Here is a 25,149-nt window from a genome sequence, read left to right as displayed (position 1 = left end):
GCCAAGAGCCAAGCCCACATTGCTGTCCTGCAGCTGACAGTGAGAAAAATTAAAACTAGAGGAGGTGACAGTCAAAGTAAGTCATTGTGGTGCTCCCAGTTAGATTGGCACATGCAACAGCTGCAAATCAACATATTGTGCCCATTTCTTGGGTCCAGGTAGATTGGAAGCTACTTCTGCGATTCAAATAAAAATATTTTACAGATACTGAACTTTTATCATGTGTCATTAAAATCTGTAACTAGTCCGTGTAAGAGAATAGCCATGAGTGAAGTTTGTGATGGGTTAAATTAGTTTGTATCATGTCTGAATTCTGCAGATAATAGCATCACTAGATGAAAGATTTTCTTCTTCAGCTTGTCACATCACTTTTAAATTTGCTGGCTACTGTGTTCATTGCTAGCACTAAACTACAGTGTTGTTGCACCAGTTAGTTCTTGCTTTCATCTGTAAGACCTCTCAAGTCTCTTTTCTTGTAATTATATTCTACTGTTTTTTTCACAGAACTGTACTGTAGCTCTGATAGCAGAAAATAAAGATATTTTTGTTACTAAGTTTAAAAACAGAGTGTGGTGAAATTCCCCACCTCTTTGCATGGTGTGAAAACTCAAGCAAGTTTATATTGTGCTGTGTTCTCTTCCTGTTGTTCAGCTTCCATTTCCTCTTAGAGTTGCTTTGGGTTTCATTCCTTCTATTCACCCCCATCGTATTTCACCTTCTTAGTCTTCTGCATTATTGTGTTTTCTTGTTAGCAACATCGAGCATTGCATCACCCTTCTGCCTCTATCTCTATTCTGTCTTTCCATTGCAGGTCTGTGTCGGTGTGAGCTGAAATTCCCCCCCCCACCAACAATAACCAGGCTAGCTCAGTCTGGAAGCAAATGAAAAGCTGTATTTACAAGCAGATGAAATGCAATGAATATGTACAAATATACAAAATTCACAACATTCACAAATACATACAATCAACAGAAAAAGCACAATCGATCTCCCTTTGCTTCCCCCCAAGGGGATCCTCCCAAAGGGGCCTCCCTCTCCCAGGAGCTTCCCCCCCAGACCCTCCTGGACAGAGAAGCAGAGTTAGTTAAGCAGAAAGTTGTTAACTTAGCTGCCAAGGTCAGTACGTGTTATCTTCAGCCAGAAGAGAAGAAGAAACAGCAGCCAGACAGCCCAGCAACTGCCCCCACTGCCGAACGCAGAATGTGCAGAGTGCCTACTTTGTTTTGGGTAATAGTTCTTAAACATTTCTATCTATCCAATGGAAGTGTTTAGAACAATCGTGATTTTGCTTTCTTACACCCAATAGTGACTTATTTACATTCTTTCACTTTCTCTGTTCTGAACTTTGCAAGGAAAAATTAAAAAGACAGTTTCAAACCATCACACAGGTCCAAGAATCATTGTTCTCTGTTTAATGATGGTTCCTAGGTCACAGATTGCATCATTTATTAATGTTTTTACCATAGCTTGGTTCTTTTCCATACCTCTCTGCATTGTGTGTGTGTACATTAATGTAGCTCTCACCAAGTGCTTACATTTCACTCTTTTAATCAGCATTTTGACTTTTGAGGGTTTCTTTAAGCCATAGAAAGTGCCAAGAGAGAGCTGTATTTGCAAAGTCACATATCCAGCCATTCCCTCAGGCTTGCAGAAAACATGGATTACATAGACCTGGGAGGTACATCTGTATTAGGAAGATGTTTACATACTGTGGGGCTGTCAGCAGTGAAAGCAAAAACCATCCATCAGCAGACAATATGTGTACTGCAGTGTACAATTGAGAAGTGAGAATGCGTATTTAGAAAGTAAGAAAAATAATTTAGCTTGTCTTTTATGCTATAAGTTGGATTCAATGATGAGACCTCTGAGCCAAGTGCCTCCCCTAATTTTTTCCACTTATCTTGAAGCTCTTGTGGATTGTCAGCTGTGAACACAGGGAGGTTAGCACCCTCTTTGCTTAAGACCATTTAATCTTAGTGCTAACTTTTCATCACGAAAGCACCTGTGAGCCCAGCTAGTGCAGAACAGTTTCTGCAGCGCTCCTGCATCCTTTGGCTGTGGTGTCTCTGCCGGCCTGCAGTGGGTACCACAGCAGTTTTGGAGAAGACTTCCCCTTGACTTTGCTAGTCTCACATTTCTAGCTTGATCCTATTAAAGAACTGACTTGCCTGCTACTTGTCTCATTAGTTTTCACTTGAAAATACTGACTCAGAAAATTCCCCTGTATTCCTTAGGTCTTCCTCGTGTTAATCCCATCCTAGCTCCCAGAAGGCATCATCTGTCTCCTGGCTTTGTCTCATATTTGCTTCTTGACTGTGAGTTTGAAGAGTCTGGGGTGTGCGTGTCCTTGTCTGTGCATTGTTCTCTGTGGGAGCTGCAGCTCAGTCAGTCTGAGCAGTCCCTAAGTCCACACACATGCCCTGGGATCACAAATCCTTTTCTGCAGAACCACCTCTGCCTTGTTACTGCTATTATCTTGTATGCTGTCAGCCTGCTGAGACCCACAGAAAGATGTACAAATGCAGAACAGATATCTGTATTTTGGGGCTGAGAAAAGAAACGGTTGAAGTTTGGCAGGCTTACTCAGGGTGAGGGGTGGTGGAAGAGCAATGCCAATAGTCATCCACGTACATTTACATCTGCATTTGCAGTTGGTACTGTTTCTTGCCACATCATCACATGAAGGAGGCATCAGTGACTGGAGCCACTTTTGCCTGCTCTCACCAGCCATCACAGGTAAGCAGTTTCCCATACCTGCCTCAGAAAAGAGAAATTTGTGGTGAGAATAGGAAGGAGGACTTTGTGGTCACTCTGGGAGGTGTAGAAGGGTGCAGACATGTAAGAGGAGGTAAAATGTAGGGGAATGTGGTATTGGGAGATGGAGCCCTGCCATGTTGGCAGAGGGTAAGTGGCAATGCATTATGAGTAGAGGTAGCAGAGGGACCATAATGGTGTGGGAATCTTCATATGCCATGCCCACGACAAACGTGAGCTCACCAACACCATTCCTCAGCTCATGAGGATCCTATAAGCCACTATACTGCTGCTTTGAGGACTAAATTTGCTTTCGTTGGTGTGCCAGTTCTCCTTCCTCATCTGCTTTGAGCTCTTGTAGGGAGTTCTTACAGTTCCCAGTTTTCTTCTATGTAAGCTCTGCAGGTCCCGCTACCTCTGCTGCAACAGAAGCATCTGCTTCAGACAAGGGCTGATAGGATCTGAGCCCAAACTCATAGTACTGAACAAAACATAGTACATAGTTACTCTTGAATGTTTAATTTTCATGTCTGCATTCATGGTTTTCCCCTGCTTCTCTGCCTCACTTCTTTACTGACTGTTGACAATTTGCATTTGAAGTAATTTGCTTCAGTAATAGCAGATGTTTTGTGACAGTTTGGGATGCCAAACTGGGCACTATTCATCTCCCCAAACGTACATCTGCCTCCTTGCCCTGCTTGGCAAATCTAGCAGCTGAGGGATTAGCCTTTCTAGACAGGGCTTTCAGAAAAAGGCTTTAATTAAAGGTGCAAGATGGAGCTCAGCGATCACCTCTGATTACTGGTACAAATGCTTTAAGAAGAGAAATTAGAGCAATGGCGTATTAAGAGATGGGTTCTCAGGTCTTATTATCTCAAGCAGTTCAGACTTTTTTAAGTGATTTGGCCAGATTCTGCCTTCTGGTACCTGTGTGCAAATCTAGAGTAACTCCAGTACACTGAAGATGTTGCAGAGCAGATACTTTGCTCCTTCGGGCAGAGGCTGTTTTGAGTTCAGTGCTGCTGAGTGCATTACTCAGAGTGATAAGTGAAAACAGAGAACTGCTCTGTGTTTAATGCTCACATGTCCCTGTTGTTGTCACATTATTCCTTACTACTACAGTAGTCAGCTTCTGCTGGTAACTTGGGATTAATTGGTATTTTCTAGGATGGTATAATCATTCAAATCCCACCACTCGCACAGCCGTGCATAGCATGCACTGAGCGAGAGCAGTAATTTTAAAGTAATTACAGAAACATAATTACTTGATTGGCAAGCTAGAACGGTTCTGAAAGAGAAGTATGAGATGCGCCCAGAGACCTAAGGAGGCCCCCTGTTTTGCCATGGTCTCCAAAGCATCCTATGCTTCCCAGATGACTGTGAGTAAAATGCAGCAGATATTGAATTATGATATGTGTTAAGAAATTGCAGTGTCCTATCTGTTGGCCTTGAGTAGTTGTCTCAGTATGTGTCATGGACCTGTAAAAAAAACCTAACCCAGTTCTGGTTATGAGTATGGATGTAATATAAATAATATTAAAATGTTTCCTCTTTTTGGGTGCTAGCTTAACTTTAACCACCTGTTACAGCATTTTCTGAAGCCTCAGGTTACTGCTGTAGAAGCAGCATGCCAGAGATGTCTTGAGCCAACTGAGAAAGCAAGTTTGAGAGAGGTCATTTTACAGAGCATGAGCTGTTTTAAAGAGTACGGGACCCTGGTGTCACAGCACCGTTTCCTGTTCAGAAGAGCCCCTTTCAAAGATGAATCTGAAAGGATTTAGCCATTAAACACAGAGTCAGCAGCAGTCCTGGTGTGAGAGCATGGAATTGGATTTCCATATGAGGAAACTTCTTTGCCAAACAGGTCTCTGAGAAAGAGGCAAAGTCAAAGTAATAGTTTTTTCAAGGCTAGAATATTTTATTTTGAGCTTGAACATTCTGAAATTTTACTCCTTCTCTTTTACTTTCAATTATACATCCATACTTAATTAGAAGAGGGGGGTTTATTAATGAAACTGAAGTAGAAGATGTGTACAGCAACTGAGGAAGCAATTTTACTGTATTGAAATTAGAGTAAGTTAGAGGTTGTGGTGGCTCAAGTTTGGGTGAACACACCACCCCACAGGCTTCATGCCTGTCAACATTTGCCTCCTCCACCAAAGCATACTGTCAAAGTTTAATTCTTCTTTGCTGCCTAGCATAGCTCACCTATTGTCCTGTTCCACCTCCATCTCCTGGTAGCTACAAATGCAGCAATTTGATTTGGCTGGGAAAGTGGAAAGGAAAAAAGGGGAGGGGAGTGAAAGACAGCTTTTCTGGGGCAGTTCTCTGCTCTTCTGCAGGTATTAGAGGAAGAGCTGCATCCACCTCTCATTAGCAGCCACGGGAATTGGCTGAAATGGAAACAACCCAAGCATGAGGTCAAAAGCAAGGACTTTATGTGTGTATGGTCATCCTTACCAGTACAGGATTTTGAATTATATATAGACATCTAAAAAATTTGTATGGATTGATAGAAATTATCCAAATCATTCCCAGTTAAAGGTTCACTGGAATGGATATGTTTCTGTTAATTTATATTGGCTTCAGTGATGTTGAAAGATTTCTCCACTAGATGCTTTCTGCAGACTTTGCAGCCAGCTGTCATCATACTTTTATGTGCATCTTGCTCTGTGTTTATTTGACCTGAGGAATGCCATCTGTATGACAGGTTGTGGAGATGGGATGGTGGCAACTGTGTACCATCACTGACCACCACACTTGCCTCAAGCCTCCCTGGCTGTGCTGGCTGTGACCCAGACAGTGCCAAAGTCCTCCCCTTTCCTGACACACATCTACTGGAATTTTTCTGTCCTTGCTGCTAATGTTACCTCATGCTGAGCCACTGCTGCCTGTATTGCTCAGGCACCCCAGAAGCGCTATAAACTTCTCCTGACCCAGGTTGCGGTTGCTTTGCCTTTCTCCACACCACCAGCTGTCGTGTCCAGAGACAAGGAACAGTCCATCTGTGAGACATTCAAGGATATTAATACTCTGAGCAGCCAACACTGTGAGGCACTGCAGCTATGGAACACCACTGGTTGGGGCAATCCCAAGCACCGATATAGGTTGAGCAGTGACTGATCAAGAGCAGCCCTGAAGAAAAGGACTTAGGGGTACTGGTGGATGAGAAGCTCAACATGAGCCACCAGAGTACACTTGCAGCCCAGAAAGCCAACGGTATCCTGGGCTGCATCAAGAGAAGTGTGGCCAGCAGGTCGAGGGAGGTGATTCTCCCCCTCCCCTCCCCTCTGGTGAGACCCCACCTGGAGTACTGCAGCCAGCTCTGGAGCCCCTATTACAGGAAAGATCTGGATATGCTGGAACATTTCCAGAGACAGGCCACGAAGATGATCAGAGGGCTGGAGCACCTCTCCTGTGGAGACAGGCTGAGAGTTGGGGCTATACAGTCTGGAGAGGAGAAGGTTCCAAGGAGACCTTATTCTGGCCTTCCAGTATCTGAAGGGGGCTACAAGAAAGCTGGTGAGGGACTTTTTTGGGTGTTAGGTAGTGATAGGGGAATGGAGCAAAACTAGAAGTGGGTAGATTGAGATTGGATGTTAGGAAGAAGTTCTTCTCCATGATGATGGTGAGACACTGGAACAGGTTGCTCAGGGAGGTGGTGGAAGCCCCATCCCTGGAAGATTTTGAGGCCAGGCTGGATGTGGCTCTGAGCAGCCTGATCTCGTGTGATGTGTCCCTTGCCCAAGTCAGGGGGGTTGGAACTAGATGATCCTTGAGGTCCCTTCCAACCCTGACAATTCTATGATTCTATGCAGGTTTCTTGAAAGATGGGAGGCAGAAAGGGGTTTCAGGTATGCCCTGTGGAGAGGAGTGGATCTCCTCGTGTGGGATGTTTCCAGGGGTTATTAATACAGTGCAGTGACTGCAGGTGTTGTAACTGGGTGCCCTGCTCATGCTGTGCTAAGATCAAGGATGTACTGAGGGCATGAGTGTTTTCCTCTGTTATCCAGTATTGTAAATTTGTTTAAACAGAATGCTTTTGCTTATGGAAATTCTTGGGTAGCCTTCTATTAGTCCTAGAATGTAAAATACATATTTTTCTCAACATCTGTGTCTTACAGAGTGTCTAGCAGAAAATCTTACCTGATTCTTGAAGTAAATCATGTAGTTATGACTCCATTTCTACAGCTCAGCTGAACAGAAATTAGATAGGCAGTATCGTTTCTGAAGATCAGTGTAGTTTTTGCATTTCACCAGGGGCTCTGAGTCACTGATGTTGCCCACTTTAATCTGTTATAACTTGGCCTGCCCTTTCTCTGCATTGGCTTCCCAAGATGATGTACAGCAATACAAGTCAAGCTCTTGCATTCTCCTGTTTTTGTCTGTGGGCCTGCTTTTCTCTTTATGAAAGTTTTGGAGAGAAAAATACCTACTGCAGATTCGGGACTATAGAAACAGGAAACAAAAGCTTTGTCCTTTTTTGATTTGTATCCAGCATGCTAGTTTTAATGGCAGGGATCCAAGAATAATCTTCCCACTTGACCATGCAGCCAGAAACATGATGATCTTATTGCCAGTGGCCAATGACATGTTGATGGTTAGCTAATCAAAGAGGGTTTTTTTTTTTTTTTTTACATTGTGTTTTTAACAGATTGTGTGGGTTGCTTATCAACAGAGAGTCTGGACAAAGTACACACCATTTTTTTCTATAAATGTTGCCAGTGCTTGGTGACTCCCAAAACTGCAGAAGTTTGATAAGGCTGGTTTTGCCTATTTATTTTATCCTTCTGTTCTTTATTTTAACCACATGATGCAGCAAATACTTTTTAATTTTGATTTCTTGTTTGCGTATTTGCTGTTACTGCTTGTCTTCCCTGAACGAATAGCCTTCTGGTTTTGCCGTGTATTAATATGCAGGTGGTCCCATGATGACTGAAACTACAGAAAACTGAAAAACCTCTACATGTATGCCTAAGAATTCTCTTAATTTTCCAGGCTGTGCTTCAATGGAGCATGAGCACAATCAGCAATCTGCTGAGCTGCCACAGCTGATTTTTTCTGGTGTTTTTTTACTGTTTCAAGGAGCTGGGCAAGGTCCTGCATTGCCCAGTACATCAATACATAACTGTTCTTAAAGCTTGTCTGTAAACAGAAACAACATCAGGAGGATGTGACCATTGTCTTTTTTCGTTGCTCACTCCTTTGTTTTCCAGTAAAGATAGTAAACCTGAACTCTGTCCAGCAGGAAGTGTCACTGTGATTTCACTGTGGGTTGCTGCAAGGAGCAGAGTGTACCTCCAAGCAAAAGGAATATGGGAGTATGGAGACATTCAAAAAGTAAACCTTACGGATTTTGTTTTGCTGATACTGTTTGAAAGCATCTCTTTGAGGTTACTAATATGCAGTATGAGTGCAAACACACAGAGAAGCTGTTTCCTTATTGCCACACCCAGTGTTGCAAGTCTCAGGCACTCGCCCCAACTCTTCCCACCCCTCTTGGCATCCCCAAAATAGTTTTCATCCACTCCTGCTTTGAAATTGCAAAGAGAGAAATTTGAGTGGAGCCCTGGCTTGCCTGGGAAAGTTCTTGATTTAATCAGACTGAACCAGTAAAAATGTTTGCAGGGGGTGCATAGCTACAGGGAGAATGGAGGCTTTTGTGGCAACCCATCAACTGCTCCTAAGCAGCATGGCTGGGCACCCCAGCCTGGGGCTCTCTCTTCTGAAGTGAGGTTAGTGATGTAAAAGCATATCTCAGGGTAAACACAGTGCTATTCTCTTACTCAGTACAAAATTTATCATTTACTTCAAGATCATACCCTGGATGGAGATTAACACTGGAGCATCTATGACTGCAGTGTAGTTTGTCCAGTGCTTTCATGGATCTTTCAAAAACCTGCTTCGACTCTGTATACAAATGATTACAGCTGGGAATGTAGAGATGACCATGAATAGTCCTTTGGCTGTGGGCTGAATGGTGACCGGGCTTCTTATGCCTGGGCTTCACCCTCCTTAGTGCTTGTTGGCATCTCCCTCTGCCAGCTAGTGCTCTAAGTCACTGCGTCCACCACTGTGCACTTCAAGATGTGGCTGCGGGTAATGCAGGCCTACTGGGAAACCATCTTTTAGTTATGGACAGTTAGCTATGAATTTAATGAGAATTAGTAAAATATATTGAAGTCTCTCCCTTTAAAGTTCAGAGGGGCTTGAAAATTATTGCAGTAGTTAGAAAATAGTTTTGATTATATGTGAAACAAGATCAAGCTTTATGGGAAGTGGCAGAGTCCCCAGAAAGTCAGTGTGTGAATCTATCTGGTGTAGAGATCTGGATTAGGGTTTTTCATCTGAACAGTGCTGTAAGACACACAGTTTCTGTGGACATTAGCATGAAATGGAAACCTGCCTCTTCAGCAGGAGTTTAAAAGCTATGTCATAGCTTGTATGCCAGCCATGGAGCAGTGGACTCCTAGGCTGTGCACCCTTGGCAAGGGCCTGCATGGCAGTGCTGCTGGTGACACCAGGTAGGGGGCTGGTCAGAGCTGTGGCACTGGAGCAAGGCTCAGCCCCACCACTGCGCATGGCTGGGCAGAGGAGTCTTGCCATTCCTGGCTGACAAGGAGAGCCAGCTGAGGTACAGGAAGATGTGCATTGCCCAGGGAGGAAAACTGTTTAGCATTTTAGCTAGCAGGAAAATCTCATCAGTAAAATGGTGTGGAAAGAACTGGTTATTAGCATGCTTATGCTATCTTCCCACATATCCTATTTCCCTCAAAGCATCCCTCATCCTTTCTACTTGTGCTTTCTGCTCAAAACAGGAACTTGTTTCCTTGCCCACTTTGTCACCACTGCACTCCTGAAAGCTTCTTCCATCTGTATCACATGCCCCACAGCAGCTAAAACCCATGTGCACTAGGTAACTGAGGAGCAAGAAGTGATGCTGCAGAAGTGTATTTTCAGCCTCACTGTAGTTACAATTCAAAAGTGTTTATTCCTGCCAGCAGATCCAAATTACCTTAATTTCCACCCTCGAGAACTATTCCTCCAGACTAATGTTATCAACTCATTTAACATTTCAGAATTCTCAGCTTGCAGCTGTTGGTTTCAGAGAAACTAATGGCAATCTTGTACGATGTTGAGCAATCCAATTGGCATCAATTTGTTCTTAATCCCCTGTTCAAGCTACAAACCAAAATATGTGTTTTTAATTTTCAGTAGTGTGTACAAAGTAAATAATCCTGAACAGCACAGGCTGCATTAAAGATAATGATGCCAAAATTTAGGGTTTTTTTCTTACTATACATTTCTGGAATTTCCAGTTGCTGTATGCAGTGTTTTTTCTCCCACAGCTTAGGGTTTTTTAGCTTTCTGATTTAGCTGGTGCTGCTGTGGATGCTGACAAGGGGATCACAGAGTAAGAGCTGCCATGAATTGCAAGCCCCAAGTCCCTCTACCCAACTTCTGCAGGTGTCACAGATACTGTCTCTGTCAGGATGAAAAGATGACTCATCTTGCAAAACGAAGTACATGAAAGTTTGACTTGAAGTGTGTCTGCCTGTGAATGTGAGAGGTGGCTTTGCCTGGAAGTGTCTGGACAGAGTTGTTGGGATCCTTTGCTTGTACCAACCCTGACATCATTTTGCAAGTGCAGATGTGGCTAATGCTGCCATGGGACAGAGCAGTGGCAGGGCACAAACTAGCATAGCCACAGCCTAGGTACATAGCCCATGGGCCAGGACAAGCCCTTTGGGTGCTCTGAGCTGCTGCAGTGGCCCCAGAGTGGTGCTGGAGATGGTGCATGCAGTTAATGCTGATTTAGTGAGAACTGGTTGCTGGTGCAGGCATACATAGGCACTCGCTCTGTGCCAGTGTGGACCAATGTCTGTCCTCCAGCAATGGGCCTTGAACTAGTTAATCCCGGATACCTTCTTACTGCCCCAAAGGCATGTTTTACCCAGGACACTCCCCTCCCTGGTAGCTCAGTCAGGACTGAGCACCTATTGCCAGTGTGCTTGCATGCACCAGGTGGCTCAGCTGCTTTTCTGTTTTACCTTGCCCTGCAATCTGAGGTCCTCCCCTAACACCAGGTAGTGCATCCCCTTTCCTGTGACATTCCTGAACCCTCCTTTATTCAAGGGACACTGTGTTTTCAAAATAGCCTCTGCTGCAGTTGCTTGTCCTTCCTGGAAATTCAGAGATGTTGAGGTATGGACTGAGATACCTGGTTTAGGAAAATCCTCACAACCTTTTCAACTGTGCAGTCCATGTTGCATGTTTCTACTGTCCGTCTGCTCATCCCTCGTCTTCTGCTTTCTGCTCTTGCCATCTTGATTTTCAACTCTCAGCCTTTTCCTGGGCAGACTGTTGCTCTTGTTTGGGACTGCCAGGTCAGGAGCGAAAGTCTGTGCAAGAGCTTTGGCAGGGACTCAGGGCATTAGGCTCTAGGCCCAGTTTTGGTCAGGAGCGAAGCCTCGTGAAGTCAGTGGGGATGTTCCTGTTGACGTAATGGGCTTTGGAGCAAATCTGGTCTTTGCCATTCTTCAGAGCAGTCGTTCAAATGTGAGCTTTTGGCACTGTGTGAATAGTAGATAATTATTGTTACATTTCCTTTCTAAATCCCACAACTTGTGTTGGCAGTCAGTGCTCCTAAATGCAGAGCTGGAAATGGCAGCCTGAAGCAAATGGACAAAATTCATAACATAGGCTTCATGTGGCCAAGGGGATTAATTTCATCCAACTTGATATAAAGGAGGAATTGCTCATCAGTGGCGTTTCTGATCCCAAGGAAACGGAGGCTTTGACAGAAACCAGTAGTGTCTATCTTGAGAAATTATAGGATATTATACACAATGCATTTATGTTTATTCCAAATGGAAGTGCTGGAGTTTATATATCATGGATTTTACTTTTCTGTTGTGCAACATTTAACACCATTATTCTCTACTAAAAGATCGTTTGTTCCTACTACAAAGCAAGGACTACTTGGGGATGCACAGGGAACGTTTGTCACTGCCCATCACTCTGGCTTTTCAGGGAGCTAAGGCCAGCACCAGCCCCCACACCTTTCACCAAGGTGCCCTGAAGGCACACTCAATCTAGAGGGACACTTGCACAGTTTCTGTCCTAAAACACTTGTCCATTGAGGTTGTTCATTAACTAACCCTGAGGGAGACTTTCTGTAAATTCACAATTATGCCTATTTTAATTTCCCTTTCTGGTAATGTTTTCTGCTGTTTTGGCAAAGCATCTTACGTAGGTTCCCAATTTTAATTTTCTATTCAGTTTACTTCAGGATACTTTCTCTGTGCTATAAGCTCCTGAACTTTTCTATACGGTAGAAAAGGAGTTTGTCTTACAGATGCTCATAGATTTCTAATTTCTACTCACAGAAATGAAGCTTTCTAGTGCTTGCAATAGTGTTTTTGAAGAGATTATATTTGTACACTGATATTTAATGCATTTTAAATCCATTTATGTGATAGTGGAAGCACAGTGCAAGAAAGGGACTCAGCCCTGCAAACTAAAGGCAAACTAAAGGTTAGTGCAGGACTATGCATCTGACATTTATGGACATCTGCTAGTTTTTTACTGCAGTTTGCTTAGAAGGAAGCATAGTTTGGATTCCAGCTTCACTCAGGCAGACAAGTATTGCCTGCAGTCTCCATTTCTGGTGCTACTGGTGCCCAAGCAGTGGAGAAGATGCTAGAAGTACAGCATCTTAATCTGTGATTCAAGGCTAAGTACTGGACTAGCTAGCAATGGGGGAGGCTTGGTCATTTCAAGGTTTGTTGCCATGGCTGGTGCTCATGGGTATGCCTGCTTCTTATGAGCTGTTGAGAGCAAGAGATGATCTGAACTTGTGAAGTGTCCTTATTCTACTTTTTACTAGCCAAGGAGCTTTTAGGACTGTTATAAACTCTGACATCTGTTATTTCCAGGTTAAAAAGCAGAATTGGCATAGATTTGGGTTGGGATACCTATGAAAAAATTGTCAGGCTGAAGTATTAATATAAAGTATGCAGCTTTCATAATTAGTCCTAAGACCTTTGTATGTAATAAGGAAAAAAAATTATTTCTGCCAACTTAAAAAACAAACAAAGCATCCTTTCTGTCCAGGTGCTGCTGTTGCCAAATACATACACATTTGCTTTGTTTACATTTTGAGATTCTTTGGTTTATGAACTGCCAGAAGATAGCAAGCTGAGATTAAAGTCTCAGATTTAATTAGGTTTGTTGTAAAGTAAAGGTAACAATGAAACAATGACTATTTAACCAATTCTTAGTTATTCATGTATTGTAGAGAGGTTCAAGCTTTTGTCAGCCTTACTGTCTTCTCTTTTCTCTGTAATGCATCAGGGTATCTGGTTGCTATTAAATCTTTTCATTAGCTCCATGGAGGATGAAGATGTGAGCCTCCTTGGCATTGACAGTGACACAAATGACAACGGTCTGCTTTAATTTCCACCATCTGGAGATTTCTTTTATAGAAAGCATGCATAAAAGGATATTGCTAGGATGTAAATTCAGTGTGCATTTATTATGAATGACTGTTCCTGCAGCCACTTGGACATCCAGAGTCTACTTTGTTCACCGATGTGTGAGACACTAAGAGTCTTTTATTTTAATCTTACTATCTTATTTTTTATAAAATTGGCTGCAATAACTTTTGGAAGATCCATTTATGATTAGTTTAGGAGACTTCTCTTGCCTTCATTGCCCCAATACCTTGACATTTCATCATATGTACCCACTGCTTCACAGTGTACTTATGCCTTTATGTCCTCTTTAGGAAACAGAAACTTGAGGACAGAGTAACAAAAGCCATTGATACAAAGTTTTTAGGAGCCAAGCCCACAAAAGTATGTGTCGAATCCAGTCTCCCTCCTTCATCTGTCCTGTTGCCCTTTTCTCAGGCAATTCGGGTGGCAGCTGCTTGGGTTGCTCAAACCACTCTTAGCAGGATGCCTGTGTGTCCCATCTGCCAGCACAGCTCGTGTTTTTAGCACTCCTTCAGGAAGACTCCTGCATCCAGACTATTTGCTAGAGCCAAGCAGATGATGGCTGTGAGAACTTGGGGGAGCTAAGCCTTGCATGTGTGTATGCATTCAAGTGTGCAAAGGTCTGCTCCAAAGAGTAAATTGTAGCCAGAGTTTCCCCTGTGTAGCATCATCCAAAGTATGTTTCACACCCCTGATTGAAGCCATCTTGCATCTGCCAAAACACGATGGGGACTTGTTATAGCTGTATTGTTAGACCTTTGAGAAAGTTATTTTTAGCAAAATAACAGATTGGTTTTGCATGTATATTGGACAGCTTCATATGGTAGGCCTGTCCGACAGTATTACCAGTCCATAAACCAGTAATTCCTAATATTATTTTTCTGGCATTTCTGGCAGTAAAAATTTGAATCTTTCTTAGAGTATCTCACTTGTGAATCTCAAAACACGCATGTTATTGTGCATTTAATGCTTAATTCAATTCCCAACAAAGAAGAGCACAAAATTTTCAATTCTTTATTGCACTTGTTCCAGCCTTCAAAATGAATGTTGTCTGTTGAAACTAGAATAGATACTAATTTGGTCCCATAAAACCACAGATTGTTTCAACTTTCCACAAATTTCTGAATGAATAGATGATTGGATCCCATGATGCTGCTCTCAGACTCAGTGGTGTTGTGAAAGAGGCGCTTGTCCAGCCGGCTGTATAGCTGTGCCGCTCTTTTGTTGCCTATAGTACACCAGCTCAGCTCCTCTTTTACTCTTTTTTTATTTTAATGCTCTGCAACAGGGCTGCACAAAGCTGAACTGGCTTTTAAAACACAACTTCATTTTGCAGCTATACATCTGTGCCTGGTTTTCTTTTGTGCTGCCTGCAGAACAAGGAGGCTGTGTGGTATCTGACACTGGGCTTTTTCCAGTGATTTATTAACTGTGTCAGAATAGCTGTTGTGAATGCTGGGAAGCTCTTGCATATTGTGACAGTTGATATTGATTATGACAGTTTGTAGACTCTAATGTGTTGTCAGACAGAGGATCGTATTTTGTCTTCTTACTATACATACCATGGGCTATGGATCATAGTGTTTTCTTAAGAAAAGGACCCATTGTCCAGCGGTCTCACTGGTATGAGACAACTTCTGTAGCATATTGTGCAACAAATAAAATGGCAAAATAGTCCAGGCACCCTAAGGGACAGGCAGGCAAATGTCAATTGCTTTAGGAAAGAAAAAAACCTGTGAATAGTTTGTTCTGCTTCTGGCCTTTCAGAAGAATGATCTGTGCAGTTGACAGAAGTGGGTAAACTAGTCTGAGGGTGTCATTTATGAAAATACAGTGCATCCTGTGCTGTCTGTTGGCCACAAGTCCACAGACACCGCAGGAGGAGGTTGCAATGAGGATTTTGGCTACCAGTCATTTTGGTTGCTTTAGGTCTCAAAGAAGGCTGAAACTACATGTTTTTAGAACAAGTCTGTAGAAGAGGAGATAAAGATTTCTGCAAACTTGGGAGAAAATTAAAGTTGGTGCACTGGCTTTGGTGAGGGACACATCAAACAGATCATCCTGAGTAATGACCTCTTCTGACTATTTGTTTTTAGCTAAGCAGTAGTAAAGTAGCACACAGGAGAAAAGATTCTTCTGTTTGCCTGAAAGCTTCTTCAGTGTGGAAAAACAACAACTTGATCAGAAGAAGGGAGTCAAAAGCCATTTGGTTAATTATGTTGCTGTAATTTACTATATTGCTAACATATTATTGGAGGGAAAATCTTCCAACAATACATTTCTTTTTAAAACAAAACAGTAGTTGAGTTATAGCAGTGGCAGTGAATAGGAAGGGAAGCATTCTAAACTTTCTGTTCTTGAAAGACCTTTTATAAGAGACCCTAATAGATCATAAACTTTGCAATAAGCCTTAAGAAAATTACCTGTAGCGATCCGTACTATTAGAATTTTGATGTCACACTGGGTTTAGATTGATTCAAATGGAGTTTCCACTGCAATTTTACTTTTATGTGACTTAAAATACATTTCTGCACGTACCTTATGGTTTAATTGAAATAAATGTAATCACAGGTTACTTGTGAAACAGTTACTTCTGGGATAATTTGGATCAAGAATATGACACTGAACTGTGACCTAAGTGAACTGGATTCACTTCTTAACCCTACTGTGGACCTGTTATATTGCTGCTCAAACCACTTCATATCACTCATGAGATGAACTCACCCATTTCTTTGAGAAGGAACATTCACCTTTGAGAAGGAACATTTCCTTTCAGAAGACAGTCTTCACCTCTTCTGGAGTTTCTAGATGCTGCTGTAATACTAACCAAGGAGACAATTAAACTAAGTGGTATGGTTTCTGTGATGACACAACTTTCCACTCCATGTTCACATTGAATTTGGATTAATTATAGTACTCACCATGTCACAGTTATGTTTCTTAATGACAGAATGCCCTGGAGTGTGAACATTCAAAGCACTAGTGTAATCCCCAGGGTGTACTGATATTTTACAGAGGCATCTTTCAATTGAGTGTCAAATATTACCACTATGTTTATGTATTTGTGGTGGTTTTTTGCAGAACCTCTGCAGCAATGTCAGAAATGCTTTAAAGGAAGGATAAAATGGAAGAGTTTTTTAATGTTAGCTTTTTACTACAGGCATATTTTATTCAATAATTATTTTATAATTTTCATAAAATATTTTGAAGAAGTTAGGTGTGAGAAATGAAGACATTCAGATGTTCAAATGTGAAGAAGACTTATTTCCTTAGGTGACTTTTATGTAAAGCTCTGGTTACGATTCTGTCAGTCCATCATTCTGGCTCCTTAAGCCTGATTCCAGGCCTGGGGAAGACAGTATTAGTGCTGTGCAAATCAACAGCTTCCCAGCACTGGTGGTGGGCTAACAGGGCCTTGTAAGAAGATCCATTTGGTCTCTGTCATGAGAGACCCCTTCCCCTTGGTTGTCCTGGGGCTCTTAGGTTGTCTGTTTACTCACTAACCTTCACCAGCTTTTTGCCCAAGATGTTCTCCAGGTGTTTTGGACTCTCTGAAATGTCTCATGTCCTCTGAGTTGCAATCTCTAAGAAATGTTGTTGTTTTCCTGAGTAAAGCATTGGTAATGACTGCAGGTGGTGGCCGTATTTCCCTCTCCCATCCAGGTGCCCTGAAATGCTTTGCAGGTCTGTTTTATTTCCAGGAGACTTCAGGACCCTCTTTGTCTGTATGTTGAAGCCTGCTCTCTGACATCACTGTTACCTTTCTTCCATTCAGATGGTGTCCACAGCGTCACAGCAGTCTGCACTCTGCGTGTCACCATCATCACGGATGACATGCTTACCAACAGCATCACAGTACGGCTGGAGAACATGTCCCAGGAGAGGTTCCTTTCTCCCCTCCTGTCCCTGTTTGTGGAGGGAGTGGCAACAGTGCTCTCCACTGCCAAGGACGGCATCTTCGTTTTCAATATTCAAAACGACACGGATGTCAGTTCCAATATCTTGAATGTGACCTTCTCAGCTTTGCTCCCTGGTGGCATTCGAAACAAGTTTTTTCCTTCTGAGGACCTGCAGGAGCAGATCTACCTCAACAGGACCCTGCTGACCATGATTTCCACACAGAGGGTGCTGCCCTTTGATGACAACATCTGCTTGCGTGAGCCCTGTGAGAACTACATGAAGTGCGTGTCTGTCTTGAAGTTCGACAGCTCAGCCCCATTCATCAGTTCCAACACTGTCCTGTTCCGCCCCATCCACCCCATCAACGGGCTGCGGTGCCGCTGCCCCCCAGGTTTCACAGGCGACTACTGTGAGACAGAGATTGACCTCTGCTACTCCAACCCTTGCGGGAGCAACGGGCTATGTCGGAGCCGAGAAGGGGGCTACACTTGTGAGTGCTACGAGGACTACACTGGTATGTGTTTATCTTATCTTTGACCCATGATTTATATGTTAGACCATCAGCCAGGCAAGCTCTGTGTCAAGCTGAAATTGCTGACATTCTTAGTAGTCAAAGGGAGAAAAACTGGCACTGCCTTCTGGTCAGGAAAAGACTTGGGAGTGTCACGCGCCACTTAGGTTGAGTCCCGTATCTCTGCATGCGTGGTGGTAGGAATGATGCCTTGCTCCAGATCATTCAGGGAGCCCAGAAACTGCTGAAGCAACCTGCATTTGTGTGAATTTCTGCTCAGGCTGCTTTACGCAAACATATTTCCTCTGTCTGAAAGGAAGAAGGTGGGACACATCCCCTGTCTCACAGGTTTGTTTTTTAACACTTTCCTGGGCCCTGAGCAGGCCCTTAGATGGTTCATGGTCTCAAGCAACTGCAATAATACACATTTATGGGAAACACTGCAAGTCAGCTCCGGTTTATAAGTGTCCAGATAAACTCCAGAATGACATAGCTGCTTCCAGGCCTATCTCCAACAACCTGCTGAGGAACTTTGCCTCATCATAGACTTGGCAGATAATAAAGATCAAAGTGTTGCTTCTCAAATACTCCTGAGAAGCTATGAAAGAATATTAGCTAAATGCTTCCTGGTGCTTCAGTAAAGTGTGTGGGATTATTTATGTATTTGAAATGGCATTCTGCACACATTTAGGCATTCTGCACTGACATGCTGCTAGATGTAACTGACACTGATGGTTTACCAGTGTCTGTCATGACCCCTGCCAACCTCTCATTACTGTAGTTATAAAAGATTGAAAACATAAATTACTTAAGCCTCCATGTACAAAAAATGTAGGTGATGTGGATCAGCTGGATCCAGCACTCTAGGTGGAAATGTTTTTCTTCACTTTTGTGGCTTTTGGCTTAGGGCTGTAGTTAAAAAAATGCGATGACAGGAGGAGAAAGAAAGTCAGTGAGCAGGGATGTGGCAGCAGCAGGTGAATTGGGCTTTCCCCAGCAAGGGGGTCAGGCAGTGCTCCCTGATGTCAGACTGGGGCTTAGGGCAGCAGGGCTTTCCTAAGGAGATGCAGACAAACTTTGTGCCCGATCGGTGAAACCCCTAACAGAGCTGTGAGGTGGTTGGGATAGTTGGTCTTTGTTGAGGGGAGATTTTCCTGCCAAATCTTTCATGAATGACTTCACAATAAAGTGCATTATAAAGTCCGTTATTCATTACATACAGCATTAAACATAGGAGAATAGATTTTATGACCGGTTGATTTCCTTTAACGTATTTATGTACTATGATACTGTAGATAGGAATGGTTTGAAGTAGCAAGTTTCATTAAACAAAGATATGCATATAAATAGAGGTAATACATTCATGTCTTAGGTTTTGAAATAGCATGCATTCCTATATCACAAATCTTCAGGAAAAAAGGCTAAATATAGTTCAAAATTTAAAGAGAATAATCTTATATTAATAATTGATGAACACATTTAATAATTAACACTGTAGTTAGAACAGACATGGTACATGTTTAGAGGAGAAGCACCAAATTATTCATCCACAAAGAAAAGATTTCATCTGAAACTGTATTTTCAGTGCATAGTGTTTGAGTTAAAAATTAACTGTCCTGCTGCCAGGCTATTAAAGTGATCAGAAGTTAAGAAGTGAGCACTGTTTATAGCCTTGCCATCTTTAGGTGTCAGAGTTAACTACCTTATAGTGAGAATCACTGTGTTCAGGTCATGCTCACAGTCACATTGGCCAGAGGAAGACACAGCCGACCATGATCAAGAGAGCTTGGAAATTATTATTGAATGTTTCTGGTTTTTTGCTCAATGAATTGCCGAAAGTAGAACTTTAGTGTCTGCTCAGGGGTTGGTTTACATTACCATTAGTGCCTTTAGTCGCTGTGTTGCATGACAATGGTTTTTGCATCAAAACTAACATGCCCACATATGGTTGTCATTAATTGGTTGATTTTCACTCCCTTTACAGAACAAAGTGCAAAATGTTATCAACAAGTAATCTGTTACCAGGAATATTTTATGAAGATGAGTTATTGAACCTCATCCCAATCTCCTTTAAGAACTGTTATTTTAACTACAATTTTTGTCCTTTCTTTAAATACATTCATATATTTTGATATATGACAACTTTGCAAGTTGTGTATATCTACTAATACCATGTTTTCTGTTTGTATATAAATATTTATAGTTTTTACGTCTATTGCATATTTAAACAACATAGGTTGGTTTCAGTAACTCACAGAATGCAGTTATGGGAAATCTCAATGAGCAAAACAAAGGCTCCAAGTTGGGAGATTCTGTTATTACTGAAATGTTACCACAGTATTAAATCATCATAGTAGCATACCAGTATGAAGTACTTATGAATCTATGAATTAATTGTAAAAAATGAAATATAAGTGGTAATAGTCAGTGAAGTGCAGCCTACTCTGGGAGCTCTCATGTTTCCATTTCCCAGTTAAGAGCCTACACAAAAAAATAATTGCAAGAAAATACTAAGATCTGTCATCTCTCTGGGGAGATACACTGCAGCTCAAAGAAATCACTACACTATCATAACCTTGTACTGAATCTATCCAACCAGTGACCTGTTAAAAATACACCATTTATTTCCTTTAGAAGATAATTATGTCCTATCTTATTCAGATGGAATTTCCCCCTGATTTTCCACCCCACTTTGAAGCTCTCCATTTGTTTTGATGTAATTGTTAGTCATTTATACATGATGAAAGTTTCTCTGTCTTCAGGAGTCTTCTGTTACGGACACAAAGGTAAACTGAGCTTCTACAAGTTATTTCTGAAACCTGATTACTAGGTAGTTTGGGGTGATTTGGAATTCACTTCCTGTGATGTAAGGAGGTGAGTGAAGAACAACATATATTTCATGGTTTTTTTCAGAACATCAACCCCTCCAACTTCTTTTCTTTATATGAAAATCAGTGTTGAGAAGTGAACAATGTGCATACAAGTAAGTGTGCCATCAATGGCAGGAAGCTATATGCATGGCTCAAGCATGGCTTAAGAAAACAAATTTAATGAACTTGAACACTGTGGAAAGCCTGGGTAATTTTTCCAGCTTTACTTCCTGTGTCTTTGAGCACTGCAGAAGCAACTGAGATGAGCTGTAGATGAAAGCTTGGAGAAAGGAGAAATTATCTGTACTCACCAGGGGCATCATGTCATCTGCACCAGTTCTGGAAGCATGTTTGCCACAGTGGTTAGCAAATGAGCTCTACTTCCAGCCTCATCCTGGTGCCTCCTATGGATCATACCACTGCAAACAGAAGTTGCCACTTTTTTGATGTGAATTGTCAATATTCTTGTTATGTGTTGGTGCCTCTTGCTATCACTCCTACAGCTCTCACCTCAGTTCAGTGCCCACAATCCTTCTGCTTAGTAGCCACCTTGGCTGTTCTCCTCTACATGCTTCCAAAAAGTAAAATTTACTTGGCACAGAACAAAAGCACTCCAATGAGAAGAGAAAAAACAAAAGCAACAACAAAAACCCCTAACTCCTGAAATAAGCAAGAGATTTACTGTTCCCACAGTTAGACTTAGCATATGACATTCTCTTTGCTTGCTCTGCTACATAACCCCTAGCAAGGTGCAATTTCTAAGGAAAAGGATTGTCAGAGAATTTCCCATGTCCTCTGCATTTCTCCTTGGATTTCACTTCAGAAAGGGGAGAAATCTTAAGTAGCTATAAATCTTCCAGTAATCAAATACATCAATTAGAGATCTTTTACGTGTTACACTTTTTTCATCCTAATTTATTTCTGTGATACCATATTGACATGAGGAATCATGACACCTAACAAGGCCTCTGTGAATTCTGACTTTGTGTCATGGGAAGGTAGTTATAGCTGTTTTCTCAGCATTGTGCTAGAAATCCTTACTCATGTTGTTTAGCAAGTTCTCAGCATTTGCTTTAGCAAACATACAGCAGTAAGAGTAAATGGGAAAATTTGCTTCTGCATTATCTTTGCTTATATCCATTCTTCAGATAGCAATTCCTAGCACAGTCTGATACCAAATTCTCATTTTTCAGGCCAGAGAGATTTATTTGGGATAATTTCAGCTTTCAAGTAGAGGAATCTGGCAGCCAGGGTACCTGTAATGAGTGTTTTATCTTGGCTGAGAGGGTCTGAAATTCCACTCTTGGTTACATTTCTGCAGCTCTGCTGGAGCAGTGGGATCACAGGTGTATAACAGCCAAGTCCAGCACATCAAATATTGATTCCTTCATGTTCCTTTTACTGCATTTTAACTCCTTGTTTAGCTTATGAAAATCCATGGTTTTGTGACAGCAAGGCTGAACAAAGATTATCCTTACATCTGTACAGCTGTACCAGTGTATGAAACACTTCTTATCTAAGGATTGCTGTGGACTCTGCAAAAGTTTCTAAGCAGCAAAGGAAGACTATGAGACACCCCTTTGAGTAAGACAGTGCCATCCCCTTCACCAAAGCTGAGGCACAGTAACTTCATCTCTTCCAGGTCACATAAAAGCAGTTAGAGACAAGTCCAGAGCAGCTGTGGCAGCTCTTCTGGGTCTACCTGAGCTGCCCATGGCTAGAAACTTGAGGGAGATCCCCATGAGAGACACAGACGCTCAACAGAAGCCTGCATGCCCTCTCGCCCACTGTGTTTAGCTTTGGGATTTATTGTGCATGTTAAAACGAGCCCTTGTTTATTTTTAAGACAAGGCTTACTATTAATGTGTGCAGGAATGGGGCCAGCATGCCGCAGCCTTATGGCTGGACCCAAGTGATGCTGGGCTGGGCCTGAGGCTATGGCCCAAATAGTGTAATTGTGTGACTGCTTGTTCCAGAAGATAACGGATATAATAAAACCAGAATAAGGTTCCACTTTTATATAACACAGTCAAAAGCTGAAGTCTGTTCATGTTTCCATTGATAATATTCCTGTCCATGTCACCAAGTCACAGGAGGTGAATGTTGGAAATCTGGAGTTTATATCAGATATATAGGATTGACTGAAAAAGCTTATCATTCTGTAGGTGGATTTTTATCTGGATGATATGTCCTTTGGCTAATCCCGAACCTATGTTCACTTGTCAGGACGCAAAAAGCCTTTTCTAATTGGATTATTGCGGTGCATTTGTTGACAGTTCAGCTCTCAAATGGTGTAAATGGCCTGCAGCCTTCACATCAATCTGCTATGCCTTTTCCTAAACCCAGGCAAAAAGTTTTATCGCATTTCCTTTATCCTGATGTGCATGAACTAGCCACTGTTCAAGAATTGAAAGTTTTCCCAGTCATGTACAAACCCACCCTACATGCAGCACGTGGGATGATCTTTGATTCAGCTGAACTGCTGGTGGTGCTGGTGCAGGGGGTTCAGATGCCAACTCGGGAGCCTCACGTCTTATCCTCCTTGCCTGTAGAAATGCTTGCACTGATCAAAGTCCTTTGATGTCGTGTGGAAACCAAGCTACAGACTTAATGTTGTGTTTGTTCTTTTTAATTAGTTTTAGAATGGTTTGACAAGACTTCTGTTCTTACTGGGTGCTCCCCACAGTGGAGGCGTGATGGGTGCTTTGTAAAGTCAAGCGGCAGATCACACAACAGTGTAATAGCTCAGACCTGGCTTCAGGAGCTACCTTAGTAATTCATCTCCAATATACTTGTGAATTCAGCTCTTCCAAACAGTTCGGGATCTAAGAAATCCTCATTACTGATTACAGCATATCTTCTTTTGGTTCTCCTTAAGATGGTTCTGTAGCTGGCCTTCTCTTCATTTAGCTACTCTCCTAATTTGTCACCTGCAGATTTTATCACTGATGAGTTTACACTTTCTCTCTCTTTGTTGATGATTTCTAGTAGCATATAGCTAAAATTCAGTATCCAAAGAACCTGGGCAATAACCTGGTTGAGGATGGTTCCATGCTTATGATTGCATTTTTACACCTATTTGCTGTTAATGGCCATTGACATCTGTTAGATTTTGTTACAACATGAAGAGAAGGTAGGTTCTTAACTGCATTCTGTGTAGTGTGAAGTCAAGCAGTTTGCAGACAGGACAGGCCTGCTGCTGTTGAACAAGTGCTGTCCTAGCTCTTCTACAGTGTGGTATTTAATATCAAGCCCTAATGGCCATGTATAATCATGGGATTATGGATTTGGATTGGAGGGGATCTTTGAAGGTCTACTAGTCCAGCCCCCTTGCCATGGCTAGCATTGGCTTCAGACTCTTTTGTTGAAGTCAAATCTAATTAAATCCCTGATGTGAAAATAACACATTTGACCCCGAAGCCATGCCAAGCTAAGTTTGTATTTGCCGTCAGCCAGCTGGCTTTGGATAAGCAAGGCAAACTGCTGGTGTGGCTACATGTCTGCCTCTGGCACCTGATCTCTCCTTCCCACCTCTTGGCAAGAAAATGCCCTATGAGTATGAGCTTATTGATAAGTGGTGTTCAGTGGGAGATACATATAAAGCACCTCAGGTTTCCTGTTGGCATTCTGGTTGATGATGAACCAGTCTAAATTTAGGATTTCCTTTGTACTGGCATATGTGAAATCTTATGGTCTTTGATGTGTTGTACATGTATTTCATTTTGAATGATCTTGCTCCATCAATTTTCAGCAAGTTTTAGGCTCTTGACTTGTACTACTGGTTTTATATTGATGGGATTTCAGTTAACAGTTGCATTTTTCCCAGGCTTTTTGCAAATGTTTGTTGTAATGCATTTGCTTATCTTTACTGATGTAACAAAAAAAAAAAATAAAAAGGAAAGTGGAGTGTAATTACACAAAGTGGAGCTACTTGATACTATAATTTTACTGGTACGTGTAAAACCCCTCCTCACTGACACAGACGAATTCCCACACACCGTCATAATTGTGAACATATATATATACATTGCAGAACATTGATGTGAGAGAAACTACACACACTGAGGTTTAATTAAAGTGTTTTAAGTAGTTTATTAAACAACAGCTAGCTTCTCTGTGACTAGTTTACAGATGTGTTTTTATTAATTTATCCAAGTTGAGCCTTGTGTAACATAAGGCTTGGGCATTTTTATTATAGTTTAATGTTGGCAAGATTAACACCGTAACATTTTGGGTCAAACAAATGCATTCTAATAGACCCAAACATACAGTTGCTAAGTGTCAAGGTAGCCCGTATATTAGATTACATTTTAAGTGATTTTTTTTCAGTGGCTAGGTGTCTTCTTAGTTGTTTTGTGGTTTTTTTTTTTCCCCTCACTGAAAACCAATCAGATAGGGAAAAAGCAGAAGAGAAAGGAGGAAAAAGAAAAACAACAACTTGCCTTTAAGTTATTTGTGGGAAAGATAAAATCATGATGAGATAGTTTTTTTTCCAATATGCTTCATGTTTTGGAAAGCCCCTCACAGTGTTCACAGCAAATCAGAGATGAAGGCTAAAAAAAAAGACATTCCTAGAAGTCTGCAATTAAATATTTTCATCCAAAACAAAAAGGAA

The 25,149-nt window shown here is 41.9% G+C and overlaps 1 protein-coding gene across 1 annotated transcript in view; it reads left to right on the top strand.

Moving 5' to 3' along the window:
* CELSR1 (cadherin EGF LAG seven-pass G-type receptor 1) overlaps nucleotides 1–25,149 on the top strand; it is a 160,906-nt gene that overhangs the window by 48,042 nt on the left and 87,715 nt on the right. The window contains exon 2 of the mRNA XM_054399449.1: nucleotides 17,029–17,667. Coding sequence (XP_054255424.1) covers nucleotides 17,029–17,667 — 639 coding nt within the window. The remainder of the gene's footprint in view (nucleotides 1–17,028; nucleotides 17,668–25,149) is intronic.

The sequence above is a fragment of the Indicator indicator genome, chromosome 3 (genome assembly GCF_027791375.1).
Source record: "Indicator indicator isolate 239-I01 chromosome 3, UM_Iind_1.1, whole genome shotgun sequence".
Taxonomy (NCBI): domain Eukaryota; kingdom Metazoa; phylum Chordata; class Aves; order Piciformes; family Indicatoridae; genus Indicator; species Indicator indicator.
The sequence above is the reverse complement of the archived record's forward strand: the minus strand, read 5'-3'. Positions and strand labels throughout refer to the sequence as shown.